The sequence below is a fragment of the Silene latifolia genome, chromosome 3 (assembly GCF_048544455.1).
Source record: "Silene latifolia isolate original U9 population chromosome 3, ASM4854445v1, whole genome shotgun sequence".
Classification (NCBI taxonomy): Eukaryota; Viridiplantae; Streptophyta; class Magnoliopsida; order Caryophyllales; family Caryophyllaceae; genus Silene; species Silene latifolia.
In genome coordinates this window covers 135,013,899-135,025,157 of record NC_133528.1, presented here as the reverse complement: position 1 = coordinate 135,025,157, position 11,259 = coordinate 135,013,899, and the positions used below count along the sequence as shown (strand labels likewise).

The window sequence follows — 11,259 nt, the reverse complement described above, 5'->3', positions numbered from 1 at the left end:
TACCACTTCGATGTGCTTTGGAGAGGGATCCATTGAATTGGGCCCCCACACGGTTTTGAATTCAACCGCCCAAAGACAGAGTGACTATCACCCTGAAAAGCTATTGTCTAGAGGTTAACCGGTTGCCTAATAAGCGATTGGCGAAAGCAAAGGACATTAGCAAGGAAGGGACAAACCCCATCTTAAAGTTTTGAAATGTGAAATGCGGAAGTTGAAATGAGGTCAAATTTTGAATGATAGTCAAATCAACCTTTTTGTACAATGACTTGAGCACTTCATTCCCAAAAACCTTTTTGTTATGCCACCTTGTCGAGCTTGGGACGATCCATGACCTTTACTTTTGTAGAGAATTCGAGGCTTGTCATGTCATATGCCACTAGTTTCATGGGGATCATCATTCCACGCCATCCGATCGCTCTTGACGAAAGCATTTGGAAATTGAGGACGAAAGTAGTCTAGTTTAACACCATTTGGAGGTGATTTGGTTTCATGCTCTTAGACTTAGTGGTTTGTTGAACTAGTATTTGTGACGGAGTAAATGCCCTTATATTTCTTCCCTCTTAGTTGACTCGGCCTCTTAGATGAGGAAAGCGGTTTGACTTTTTGTGATGCATCTTATATGTTGATTCGTGCTTAAATCTTAGATGTGTCAAAAAATTTCCGCAAGCCCCCACTTGCCTCGCAAGGGAGCATATACCTCATTGTGTTTCGTTGTGAGTTGAAGGGACGGAGAAGGCCCGTTAATTGCCTTTCATCGGATATTAGTAGTTTAGTTAGTCCTTTTATATTAAGGGTCTTAGTATATTTTAGTGAGCTTACTCGAGGACGAGTAAGAGATAAGTGTGGGGAGATTTGATAACGCCTTATTTTACGTTTTTTTTAACCCACATTTTATCTCTTATTTGACCGAATTAATAACTCGAGTCGGCTTTATTTACTCATTTTAGTATTAAATAGAGTATTAGTAAATTAGTTTTAAATAGTGTAATTCTATTTTATTTTTGGATGATGGTAGTGCTTTTGTCTTTTTATTTTATAGGTACAAAGTTCGAGTATGAAAAGCGATCAAGACGGATAGTAAAACAAAGACGGAAAGAAAATTAGCCAAATAAAGACTTGGGCCATCAGTTATCCACCATGGGCCCGTTTTCATTTCATTTTCTTGACTTGGGCTACTTTGAATTGCTAAGGTTGGCTGACACTTGAGGAGAGCCCAATTTTCAGAATTAATTAGGGTTCTTAGTCTAGTTTTCCTCAAATAAATCTCTCTTTAAATTAATTAGTAATATATTATAAATTAGCAATGGGAAAGATTATAGTATTATTCATTTATTGTTAATTGATAATTACAAGAGGTTAGTGCTATTTATACAAAAGGAATAAGGCTAAACTAAGAAGGGAATAATTACATATGACAAGGAGATAATTACACTATTATTTCCTCTATATTTGTGGGATTGACAACGGCTCTATGGAGCTCATCACCAACGGCTAGGAGGAGGTGGCTAATAGCCCCCCGCAAGTTGGAGAGTGGATGGTAGACACGCCCAACTTGGAGAGTAGGTCTTCAAATGTAGCGCGTCCTAGTGCCTTGGTAAGAATGTCGGCTAGTTGTGCCTTTGTATGAACGTAGCTAGGAATGATGAGTCCTTTTAGTATCTCGTCACGAATGAAGTGACAATCTATTTCGATGTGCTTCGTTCTTTCGTGGAAGACTGGATTACGGGCAATGTGTAGGGCCGACTCATTATCGCAGCGGAGTGGGATAGGTTCTGGTTGGGGAATGCCGAGAGCCCCAAGGAGCGATTTCAACCATTTTAATTCGCACACCGTGAATGCCATAGCTCTATATTCTGATTCAGCGGAAGAGAGGGATACGGTTGCTTGCTTTTTAGTCTTCCAAGAAATGGGAGAGGAGCCCAAGAACACGATATAGGCAGAGAGAGAGCGACGACTAATGGGACAGGGCGCATAACTGGCGTCGCAGTAGGCATTAAGGCGTAGAGTACTATCAGACCGGAGGAGGATGCCTTGCGCTGGACATGATTTCAGATAACGAACTACGGTGAGAGCAGCATGCCAATGGTCGGATGTCAGGGCGTTCATAAATTGGGCCAGTGTATGAACGGAGTAGGTGAGCTCGGGTCGGGTGATGGTGAGATAAACTAGTTTGCCCACAATTCGACGATAAGGTTGCGGGTCTTGTAGAGGGTCGGCGGTGGATGTAGCAAGCTTATGATTTGGTTCCATAGGGATTGGAGCGGGTTTAGAACCGAGGAGACCAGTTTCTTGTAATATATCGAGAGCGTATTTCCTTTGAGAAATAAAAATACCCGATTGATTCCTTGCAATTTCGAGCCCGAGAAAATATTTAAGGACACCAAGGTCTTTCATTGAAAAGCACTGGCTGAGATAATCTTTGAACTTCGTAATAAATGGAACATTATTCCCACAGATAACTAAATCATCAACGTAGACGAGTACATGTACCTCGATGTTGTCTTTAGTGATAGAAAATAGAGAGTGATCGAGAGCACATTGCTTGAAACCATAATTTCGAAGAGCAGATGCTAGTTTGGCGTACCAGCAGCGTGGAGCTTGTCTAAGACCGTAGAGAGATTTTCGGAGACGACATACTTTGTCATTATTAGATGGATGAAAACCCGGAGGAGGTCGCATATATACCTCTTCTTGTAAGTCACCATGAAGAAAGGCGTTGTGGACGTCCATCTGATGGAGGACCCAACCTTTTGCAGCGGCGATAGCGAGGAGAGTGCGAACGGTGACTAATTTAACGGTTGGAGCAAAAGTTTCATTATAGTCCACCCCTTCGATTTGACGATTACCCATGATAACTAATCGGGCTTTGTATCGTTCAATAGACCCATCGGCATGATATTTGATCTTGTATACCCACTTCGAGCCAATAGCTTTCTTTCCTTGTGGAAGAGGTTCGAGAGTCCAGGTATTATTTTTCTCGAGGGCATCGATTTCCTTGCGCATCGCTTCCCTCCATTCGGGAACTAGAACTGCATCTTTATAAAAAGTTGGCTCGTGATTTTTGGTCACGGCCGCTAAGAAGACTTTATGGTTAGCGGAAAATTTGTTATAAGAGATATAATGAGAGATAGGATAAGTAGTACCTGAAGACGGAGATGTGGAGATGAGCGAATTCAACGAGGGACGAGGCTTTGAGAGGATAAAGTCTTTGAGATTTGAATTGGGTAACTTGAGGCGCTGCCCGCGTCCCCGAATGTCGGGATTGGGCTGAGTAGACGGGACCTGATTAGGAGGCTGATCAGGAGAGGAGGTGTTGGGTTCGGTCGTGGACTGAACAGGGGAAGGGGAGGCCTGACTGGACGACGACTTGGGTGATGGGGCCGGGTCAGTGACCTGTGTAGAGGGAGCTGAAGGTGGCTGGACAGAGGCCGTGGGTACCGTGACAGGGGTGTCCGGTGTAGTGGGAGAGGGTGGCTTAGTCGGGACAGGGAGAGGAGTAAGAAAGTTCAGGGCGAAAGAAGTTGTGTCACTAGAGGTGTCGTGAATATTAAGATTTTGATATGGAAATTCGGACTCAATAAAGACAACGTCACGTGAATTAAAGAAATCACCGGTGTCTAAATCATAAAGACACCATCCTTTCTTTCCAAAGGGGTACCCTATAAAAATGCATTTACGACTTCGTGAGGCAAATTTGTCATGAGAGCGATTTAAAGTTTTGGCATAGGCAAGACATCCGAAAACTCGTAAATTTTCAAAAGAAGGAGGTTTATTAAATAAGGTTTCGTATGGCGTTTTGCCTTGTAGGAGAGGTGTCGGAATACGATTTATTAAGTGAACCGCACTTAAGACACATTCACCCCAAAAATAAATCGGTAAGCTTGCTTGAAAAAGAAGTGCACGGGCGACATTTAAAATATGACGGTGTTTGCGTTCGACCCGCCCATTTTGTTGGGGGGTGTCGACATTGGATGTTTGAAATAAAATGCCATTTTCGTTAAAATAGGGGATAAGAGGGCGAAATTCCGTGCCATTATCCGTGCGAAAAATTTTAATTTTCTTATCAAATTGTCTTTCTATCATAGCAAAAAAATTTAATAAAGTTTGTTTCGTGTCACTTTTAGATTGTAAAAGATAGACCCATGTCGAACGAGAGAAATTATCAACTATTGTAAGAAAGAATTTGGAACCACAAGAAGAGTTTTCAGAATAGGGACCCCAAAGGTCGCAATGTATAAGTTCGAAAGCAAAACTAGCATGGCTAGAACTAAGGGAAAAATGTTCGCGAGTCTGTTTCGCGCGTAAGCAAATGTCACAATGTTTGCTATGAAAATTAGCACATGAACTAGAATTTTTATTCAAAAAAGATAAAAAAACGAGATATGTTGGAAGAGGGATGCCCCAACCTTCGGTGCCAAAGCTCAATAGAATCGCCCTTAGTTGTCATATTAGCGTGGATGTGATCATGTCGGACACCCTTCAAAAGGTAGAGCCCCTCGTATTGTTCACCCGCTCCAATCACCGTCTTCGAGATACGGTCCTGGATAAGACACATATTATGAGAAAATTGAATTGTCAAGGTTGTGTCTAATAAAAGACTAGAACCCGATATTAAATGACATTCTAATTTTTCGGCATATAAAACATTGCGTAAAATAAGGCGCGGGGATAGATGAATATCGCCACTTTTAGTAGCTATAGTTTGGTCTCCATTGGGAAGACCTACGGATAAGGGAGAAATAGATGTTAAATTAGAAAAATGCGAGAGACACCCCGACATATGGTGGGATGCTCCCGTATCAATAATCCAAGAAATAGAAGAGATATTACCATTGAGACGATCACTGGTGGAATCAGATTGTCGTGCTTGAAGAAGACGACCCAACTCCTCTAGAGCTTCCGGGGTTAACGTATTCAAATCAATATTGTCGAAGCGAGCAAGTTGGGTTTGAGAAGAGGAGGCAGCAGCTGAAACCGGCGCTGCTACCGACTTACCAGACGCAATATGTGCCTTGGGATGCGAGGCAGAAGAGGCGTGCTGCCCTGGGTTCTGACGAACAGAGCCACGATCAGGGTGCCCATTTGGGCGTGACGGTACCTGGCAGAGAGCCTCAAAAACAGCGGGTTCAAGAGAAACCCGAGGGCGAGGACGATCACCCCAAGTGTCGGGATAATTACCAGTCACTTGATAGCAAAAGCGAATATGATGGCCTGGTTTTTGACAGATGACACAAAAATATTTGGAGGGTTCATTAGGATTCCGACGACCCTCACCAGTACTAGAACGAGACCCGTTAGAGGCACGAGCAACAAAAGCCATTACGTCAGATTTAGTCTCAGTTTTGGTAGACAAATTCCGAACACCCTCATCTTGTAATAAGCGATTATAAATAATATCTAGAGAAGGAAGAGGGGAAATACCAAGAATTTGAGAACGAGTGTTGGAAAAACGAGAATCGAGTCCCATCAAAAAATCACGTACCCGAGTCTTCTCCCTTTCAGCGCCGATCAGAATTTTCCAATTGCATTTGCAGTCAGCACAGGCACATTTAGGGAGAGGATTCTGATCCATAAGGGCGTCCCAAATAGCAGTGAGACGGCCGTAATAGTCTACCAAGGACTCGGAGGCTCCTTGGCGACATGCATGAAGATCTGTTTGCAATTGATAGATACGGGCTTCATTAGCCTGGCAAAAACGGTTTTTAAGATCGAGCCATACCTGCTTTGCCTCTGGTCGAAGGCCGATCTGTTTGCGTAGATTAGGGTGTAGAGTATTGAATATCCACATGGTCACCAAAGCGTTTGTGGATTGCCATGCTTCAAACGTATCAGATGTAGGCGACGGAGTTTTAACAGTTCCATCGACATAGCCAACTTTCCCTTTAGCGAGGAGAGCAAGAAGAAAAGATCGCGACCATTCGTCGTAGTTGGTGCCGTCGAACACAATAGGAGTGATGCTATGTCCCGTGTGTTCGACATGAACCAGATTATATGATGGTGTAGGAGAAGGATTGATGACGACTTCGGTATTCGTCATTCTGAGAAAAAAAAAACGAGAAAGGCAGAGAAAAAGAAAGAAAAACAGAGAAGATGAGAATAGATTAGGGTTAGATAAAAGACACTGATACCATATTATAAATTAGCAATGGGAAAGATTATAGTATTATTCATTTATTGTTAATTGATAATTACAAGAGGTTAGTGCTATTTATACAAAAGGAATAAGGCTAAACTAAGAAGGGAATAATTACATATGGCAAAGAGATAATTACACTATTATTTCCTCTATATTTGTGGGATTGACAACGGCTCTATGGAGCTCATCACCAACGGCTAGGAGGAGGTGGCTAATATAATAGTTTAATTATTGTTCAAGCTTTAATCTTTTGGGTATGTAAGAGTGGATCTACCTTTTTTGTGCACATTTCTCTCAATTATTGGTAATTTGGTATTAATTTCTTAACTCTCTCTTTTCTCATTGTTATTTCAATTATTGTTATATTTATTAGATTAGTTTAAAGTTCATGTCTTTATTGTCTTATTATAATTGATTTCATGTTTAGATTGATTATAAGTGTGTTTTTGCATTAGATTAGTAGTAGTTAAAAGTTGTCACCTTTATTATTAGATTATGCTTAATTTCATGTTTAGTATAGTATTTAATGTGTCTTGTGTTAGAATAATAATGAGTAGTGAGTAATATTTTCACTAGGATTCGATTTAACCCCGACATGTGTAAGTTACTTTATTAATCCTATTTTAATTAGTTGTTGGGGAAATAAGTAAGGGTTGACTAGAGGATTGACTATTTTTTGATGGTTTATTTGTTGGTAATGTTAATTCTTAACCCTTGTCCATTGGTGAGAACCAATTAGGTTGGGGGTTTGGTTACCTTGTTTAAGCCTAATTGTCAACTTTGGTTGAGACCGAGAGGGAGAGCCAAAGGAGGGCACCTCTAGTCTTGGGTTTGAAATCGACCTTCGAGAGAAGGAGTGGGATGACCCGGAATTTGATGTGGGCCTAATGACCTTAGTTAATGTTAGGCTACCTTGGGAATATGCATGTTTTTGGGGTAGTCGGGTGTTAGACTAAGGATACCGACCTTCGAACCCGAGAGGGGGGTTGGTAGGGATAGCTAGTGTCCAAGTGCGAACCCGAGAGGGGGGGTGCTTGGCGAATTAGAGTCATCTCCTCCTTACACATTACCTCAATAACTAAATAACGAGATTATGATAGTAAATGAACATGTCGGAGGTGAGGTCGGATCCTAGGCTTTCCTTTATTGTTTAAATCACTTTTCATTACTTGTTTACTTAGTTTAGTAGTCGCAGTTTAATTTATTTTTAGTTTAGCAATTAGTTTAATATTAATCAATTTCATGATTCACGTAGCTAACTTATAATCTAAGACAAAACTAATACTCAAACTTGATCTCCTTGTGGTTCGACCTCGACTACCCTACTACATTAGTTGAGTTATTTGTTTGATTTGGGGAGTGTAACACCCCGATATTCAGAGGAGCCTTAACTAGGCCTTCCTTAGCATATAAGGGCGTTACCATCTCGGTTGCCCGAGGTAAGTAATTATCAAACGTCAATAAAAGAACTATTAAGTTGTGTTACAAGTGATTTAAACCAAAATACCATACAATGTTACAACTCAAGGACTACTCGCTATAACCGTCACAACTCGTGAAGACTCATCCCTGCCCGGAAATCAGCTATCAACATCATCAACACCTGTTAAGACCGACTGCTCACCATAAGGGATCACGGCAGACACATAACAAACAAACAACCACACAAGGTCAGTACTGAGACAAGGCAAGACAAGACAAGACCACAGCAACTACAAACGACAACACAAAGAACGATATCAGTCTCAACCGCAATCACCATAATCCGACCAAACCATCACGATCGTCCCACCGGACCCGATCCTGCGCCGATGGGGGACCGCAGCCGTTCCCACCTAAGCCCCGCTCATCAAACGAGCGATAACCCTGTCCATTAATGTGCACATCCCCTTTCGTGGCGGGTTCCACGAAGGGCGAAACTAGGGCGTGAAGTCACTCCCGCAAGTGACCTCACTCGGAGAACGCATCTCGAGAACCATCAACAACAACCGCAACCACAATCACAACACATACAAAACGCTATACCAAACAACCGCAATATTACCACAACGATGACACACTAGACCGTCTACGTAAACTGAGTAGGCGAACCTAACTTTAAGCGACCGCAACCAATCCATGCCGACAAATAACACATCCAGCAACCAAGCAAAGCCTATTACCATGATGCAAAACTCTATTACTACAAGCAAAACCCTAACTATAGAAGCAAAGGCACGGATGATGAATATGACATACCTAAAAGGGAAAACTCCGCAAGAGACCGCTACCCGACTCAAGAGACGCTCTCCTAAGGCTCAAGAATCTTCAAAAGGCATCCATGGAGGTTTTGAGGTGAAGGGAAGGGAAAGAGGCGGCTGAAGGATAGGAGGAAAGTGGCGAAAGTGATAAGCGGATCTAACAAAACGCGATATATAACCCTCACTGGAAACTGGGCACTCGATCGAGTACCCAACCTACTCGATCGAGTAACCCCCTACTCGATCGAGTAACCTAGCTACTCGATCGAGTAGCCTCTACTCTATCGAGTACCACTCTTTCAACTCAACTCTAGATGACCTCGGCACTTAACTCTAAGGTCATTCCCGCTCTCAAGGTCAGTCAACGATGGTCAAAGGGTCTCTAGAAAGGGCGGGTATTACAGTCTTCCCCCCTTAAAAAGAACTTCGTCCCCGAAGTTCAACTCACCTCTCCCGCTCACGACTCGGAACCAACATAACCTCACCAATCTTCCCGGCTAAACCACTACTCCTTGTAAAACACCATCCCCCCCCATGTCATCATCATCACCGTCCACCTTTATACCTATCGATTCTTGCCACTATCATGCAAGCTCTATCACAGACAACCGTTATTTTATATATATAAAGCATCCAACCCGCAATGCGAATCGTCACTCACGATCTCCCAACATACAATAATTACTATCCACCCGTCAATCCAAAACATGTCTCACATTAATTATCATATGGTACAACCAATGCCACCATGTTACTTGGCAACGTAACTCGAGTACGATTTATCACACTATAACTATTTTTATTACTATATATTTTTTTTTTTTATGACCGTCTCTTGAAACATACAGCCCCTTCACTTTAAATGACTAAAGTAATTCGTTATATCTCAGAATTTTTGTAGTTGAAGCAAAACATAATACCGACAACATTATAAACAAGCAAAGCATTATTCAAAAACAGCCTTTTTGTTTCGCCCTTTTGTTTCGCGACATTACTCTTCCCCTCTAAAAAGGAACTTCGTCCCCGAAGTTCACCACCCAAATATCGACACGTATTACTTATTATGGGCATCAAAACATGAAAGAAAACCACATTATTATGGACATTACTAGTCACCGTTGATAACATATATTAACATGGTATGTACAAATGTACGAGGAGCTACAACTCCGATAAATAGATCGTAATGAGGCGTATGCAAAAATAAAAGTAACAAGAAATTATTACCGCCTTACTAGTTGTGACAAATACGCTTATAAAACTTCAATCATGACTTGCAACATATGAAATTAACGGTTCAAAGGTGTTACTACACACTAATAACCACATTAAACAGTAAACTTGCAATTATAAAACAATTGAACATTTTTAATTTTCAAAAACCCCCTGTAACAGTGCTACTCGATCGAGTAACTAGCGGTACTCGATCGAGTGCCATGCTACTCGATCGAGTGTCTTGGCTACTCGATCGAGTAACTCGAGATCAGAATGTCTCTTTACTTCCCTTCCTGCAGCTACTCGATAGAGTGTGGGGTACTCTGTCGAGTACCTGCAGGTCAAGTACTTTTCATAACCGTCGTAAATCAACATATAACACAAGACTGTCACATAAATTGAGTCGGGGTGATGCCCCGACTCTCAATAATCCTGCAAAAGGTTAGTGTAGCAATTCCGGCCTTATGGCCAATCATACAAATCCAACTAAATCTCAACAATAAAAGGAAACAACTACTAAAGTCTAACACCGATATCATCATCCAACATCAACTACTATCAACAAGGATAAGAAAATAGGAGGATCACTCCTGCTGCTGCTGCTGCTCAAACATCACCTCATCATCACCACCACCACCTCCAGATGAACCTACTCCCGCATCACCTCCTGCTCCTGCTCCCGGGGCCACGTACCATGGAGTCAAGCCTCCATAGGGAAAGGACTGAGGGGCTCCCCATGTCGACTGATCCACCCCGTAGGAATGGAAAACCCCCGAGTAGTTCCCAACTCCACTCCACCAAACTGGATGCGGTCCCTCGGTCCCTATCCCCTGAGCGTAAGCCATCTCGTGCATGTTCCGGAGTGTCAAGGTAGATGACACTCTCTCCGCCAGGTAACTGGATCGCGTCTCCGGGGTATCAAGGTAAGGGTAACATGGGAAGGGCTGCTGCTGCTGCGGTGCTACTGGCTGTGGTCTAGGCTCCGTGGCCCTCTCTCTCACTCGTCGGGGTCCCCTCACCACCCTAGGCCTCTCTGCCGCCCGAACTCCCGCATTCTCGCCCTTCGTCGGCTCCGGCATCTCCTCAAGGATGGTGCCATCAATGAGATAGGTCTGCAGCTGGCGGGATCCGTCATCATCCTCCTCCTCCTCGTCATCTGAGTCCACAGTCACCACTGTCGGCTCCAAGGGCTCCGTGGCTGGGAGGTGCTCAGGAGCTGGAACTTTCATCCAACTCATGCCATACACCCTCCATGCTAGGCTACCGTCAGCCAAGGTCCTCAACCATTTCAGGTCGAGATAATATTCACGATCCATGGTAGGCACGGGAGTAGCTAGAGGCACATATGCCGAAGAAGCCTCAAAGGAGGTTAGCTTTTCAGCTAACCGAGTGGCAATGGCACCACAACTGAGGTACCGGGAAGAGGAAGAAGCCATCAAGGCGAGAGCAGCATAGACTATAGAAGGGGCGTTAAAGACCACTTTCTTGGCCCGCTCCGGGTTGAGGTACGACATCAAAAGCAAGACCTCATGGTTGTTCAACTTACTAATATCCTTTCGGTCATAGAGGAGGTTCGAAAGAGAGCGGAGGAAGACCCTCAAGGTGATATGCTGAACATCGTTAATCAGCATGTTACTCGAGGTGGGAGCTTGCTTCCCAGTCAAGCAA

At 43.1% G+C, this 11,259-nt stretch overlaps 1 protein-coding gene across 1 annotated transcript; it reads right to left on the bottom strand.

The window, feature by feature from the left end:
- Positions 1-1,491: 1,491 nt before the first annotated feature.
- Positions 1,492-6,037, bottom strand: LOC141649747 (uncharacterized). Its single transcript, XM_074458428.1, has 2 exons — positions 4,831-6,037; positions 1,492-3,659 (listed from the first exon to the last, which is right to left on the bottom strand). The coding sequence occupies exons 1-2, from the start codon at positions 6,035-6,037 to the stop codon at positions 1,492-1,494; spliced, it is 3,375 nt and encodes a 1,124-aa protein (XP_074314529.1).
- Positions 6,038-11,259: the final 5,222 nt, after the last annotated feature.

Coding starts and splice junctions, on each gene's coding strand:
- LOC141649747 (XM_074458428.1), bottom strand. CDS start 6,037: ATGACGAATACCGAAGTCGTCATCAATCCTTCTCCTACACCATCATAT. Junction 3,660..4,830: donor CACCAGTGATCGTCTCAATG/GTAATATCTCTT, acceptor GCATTTTTATAG/GGTACCCCTTTGGAAAGAAA.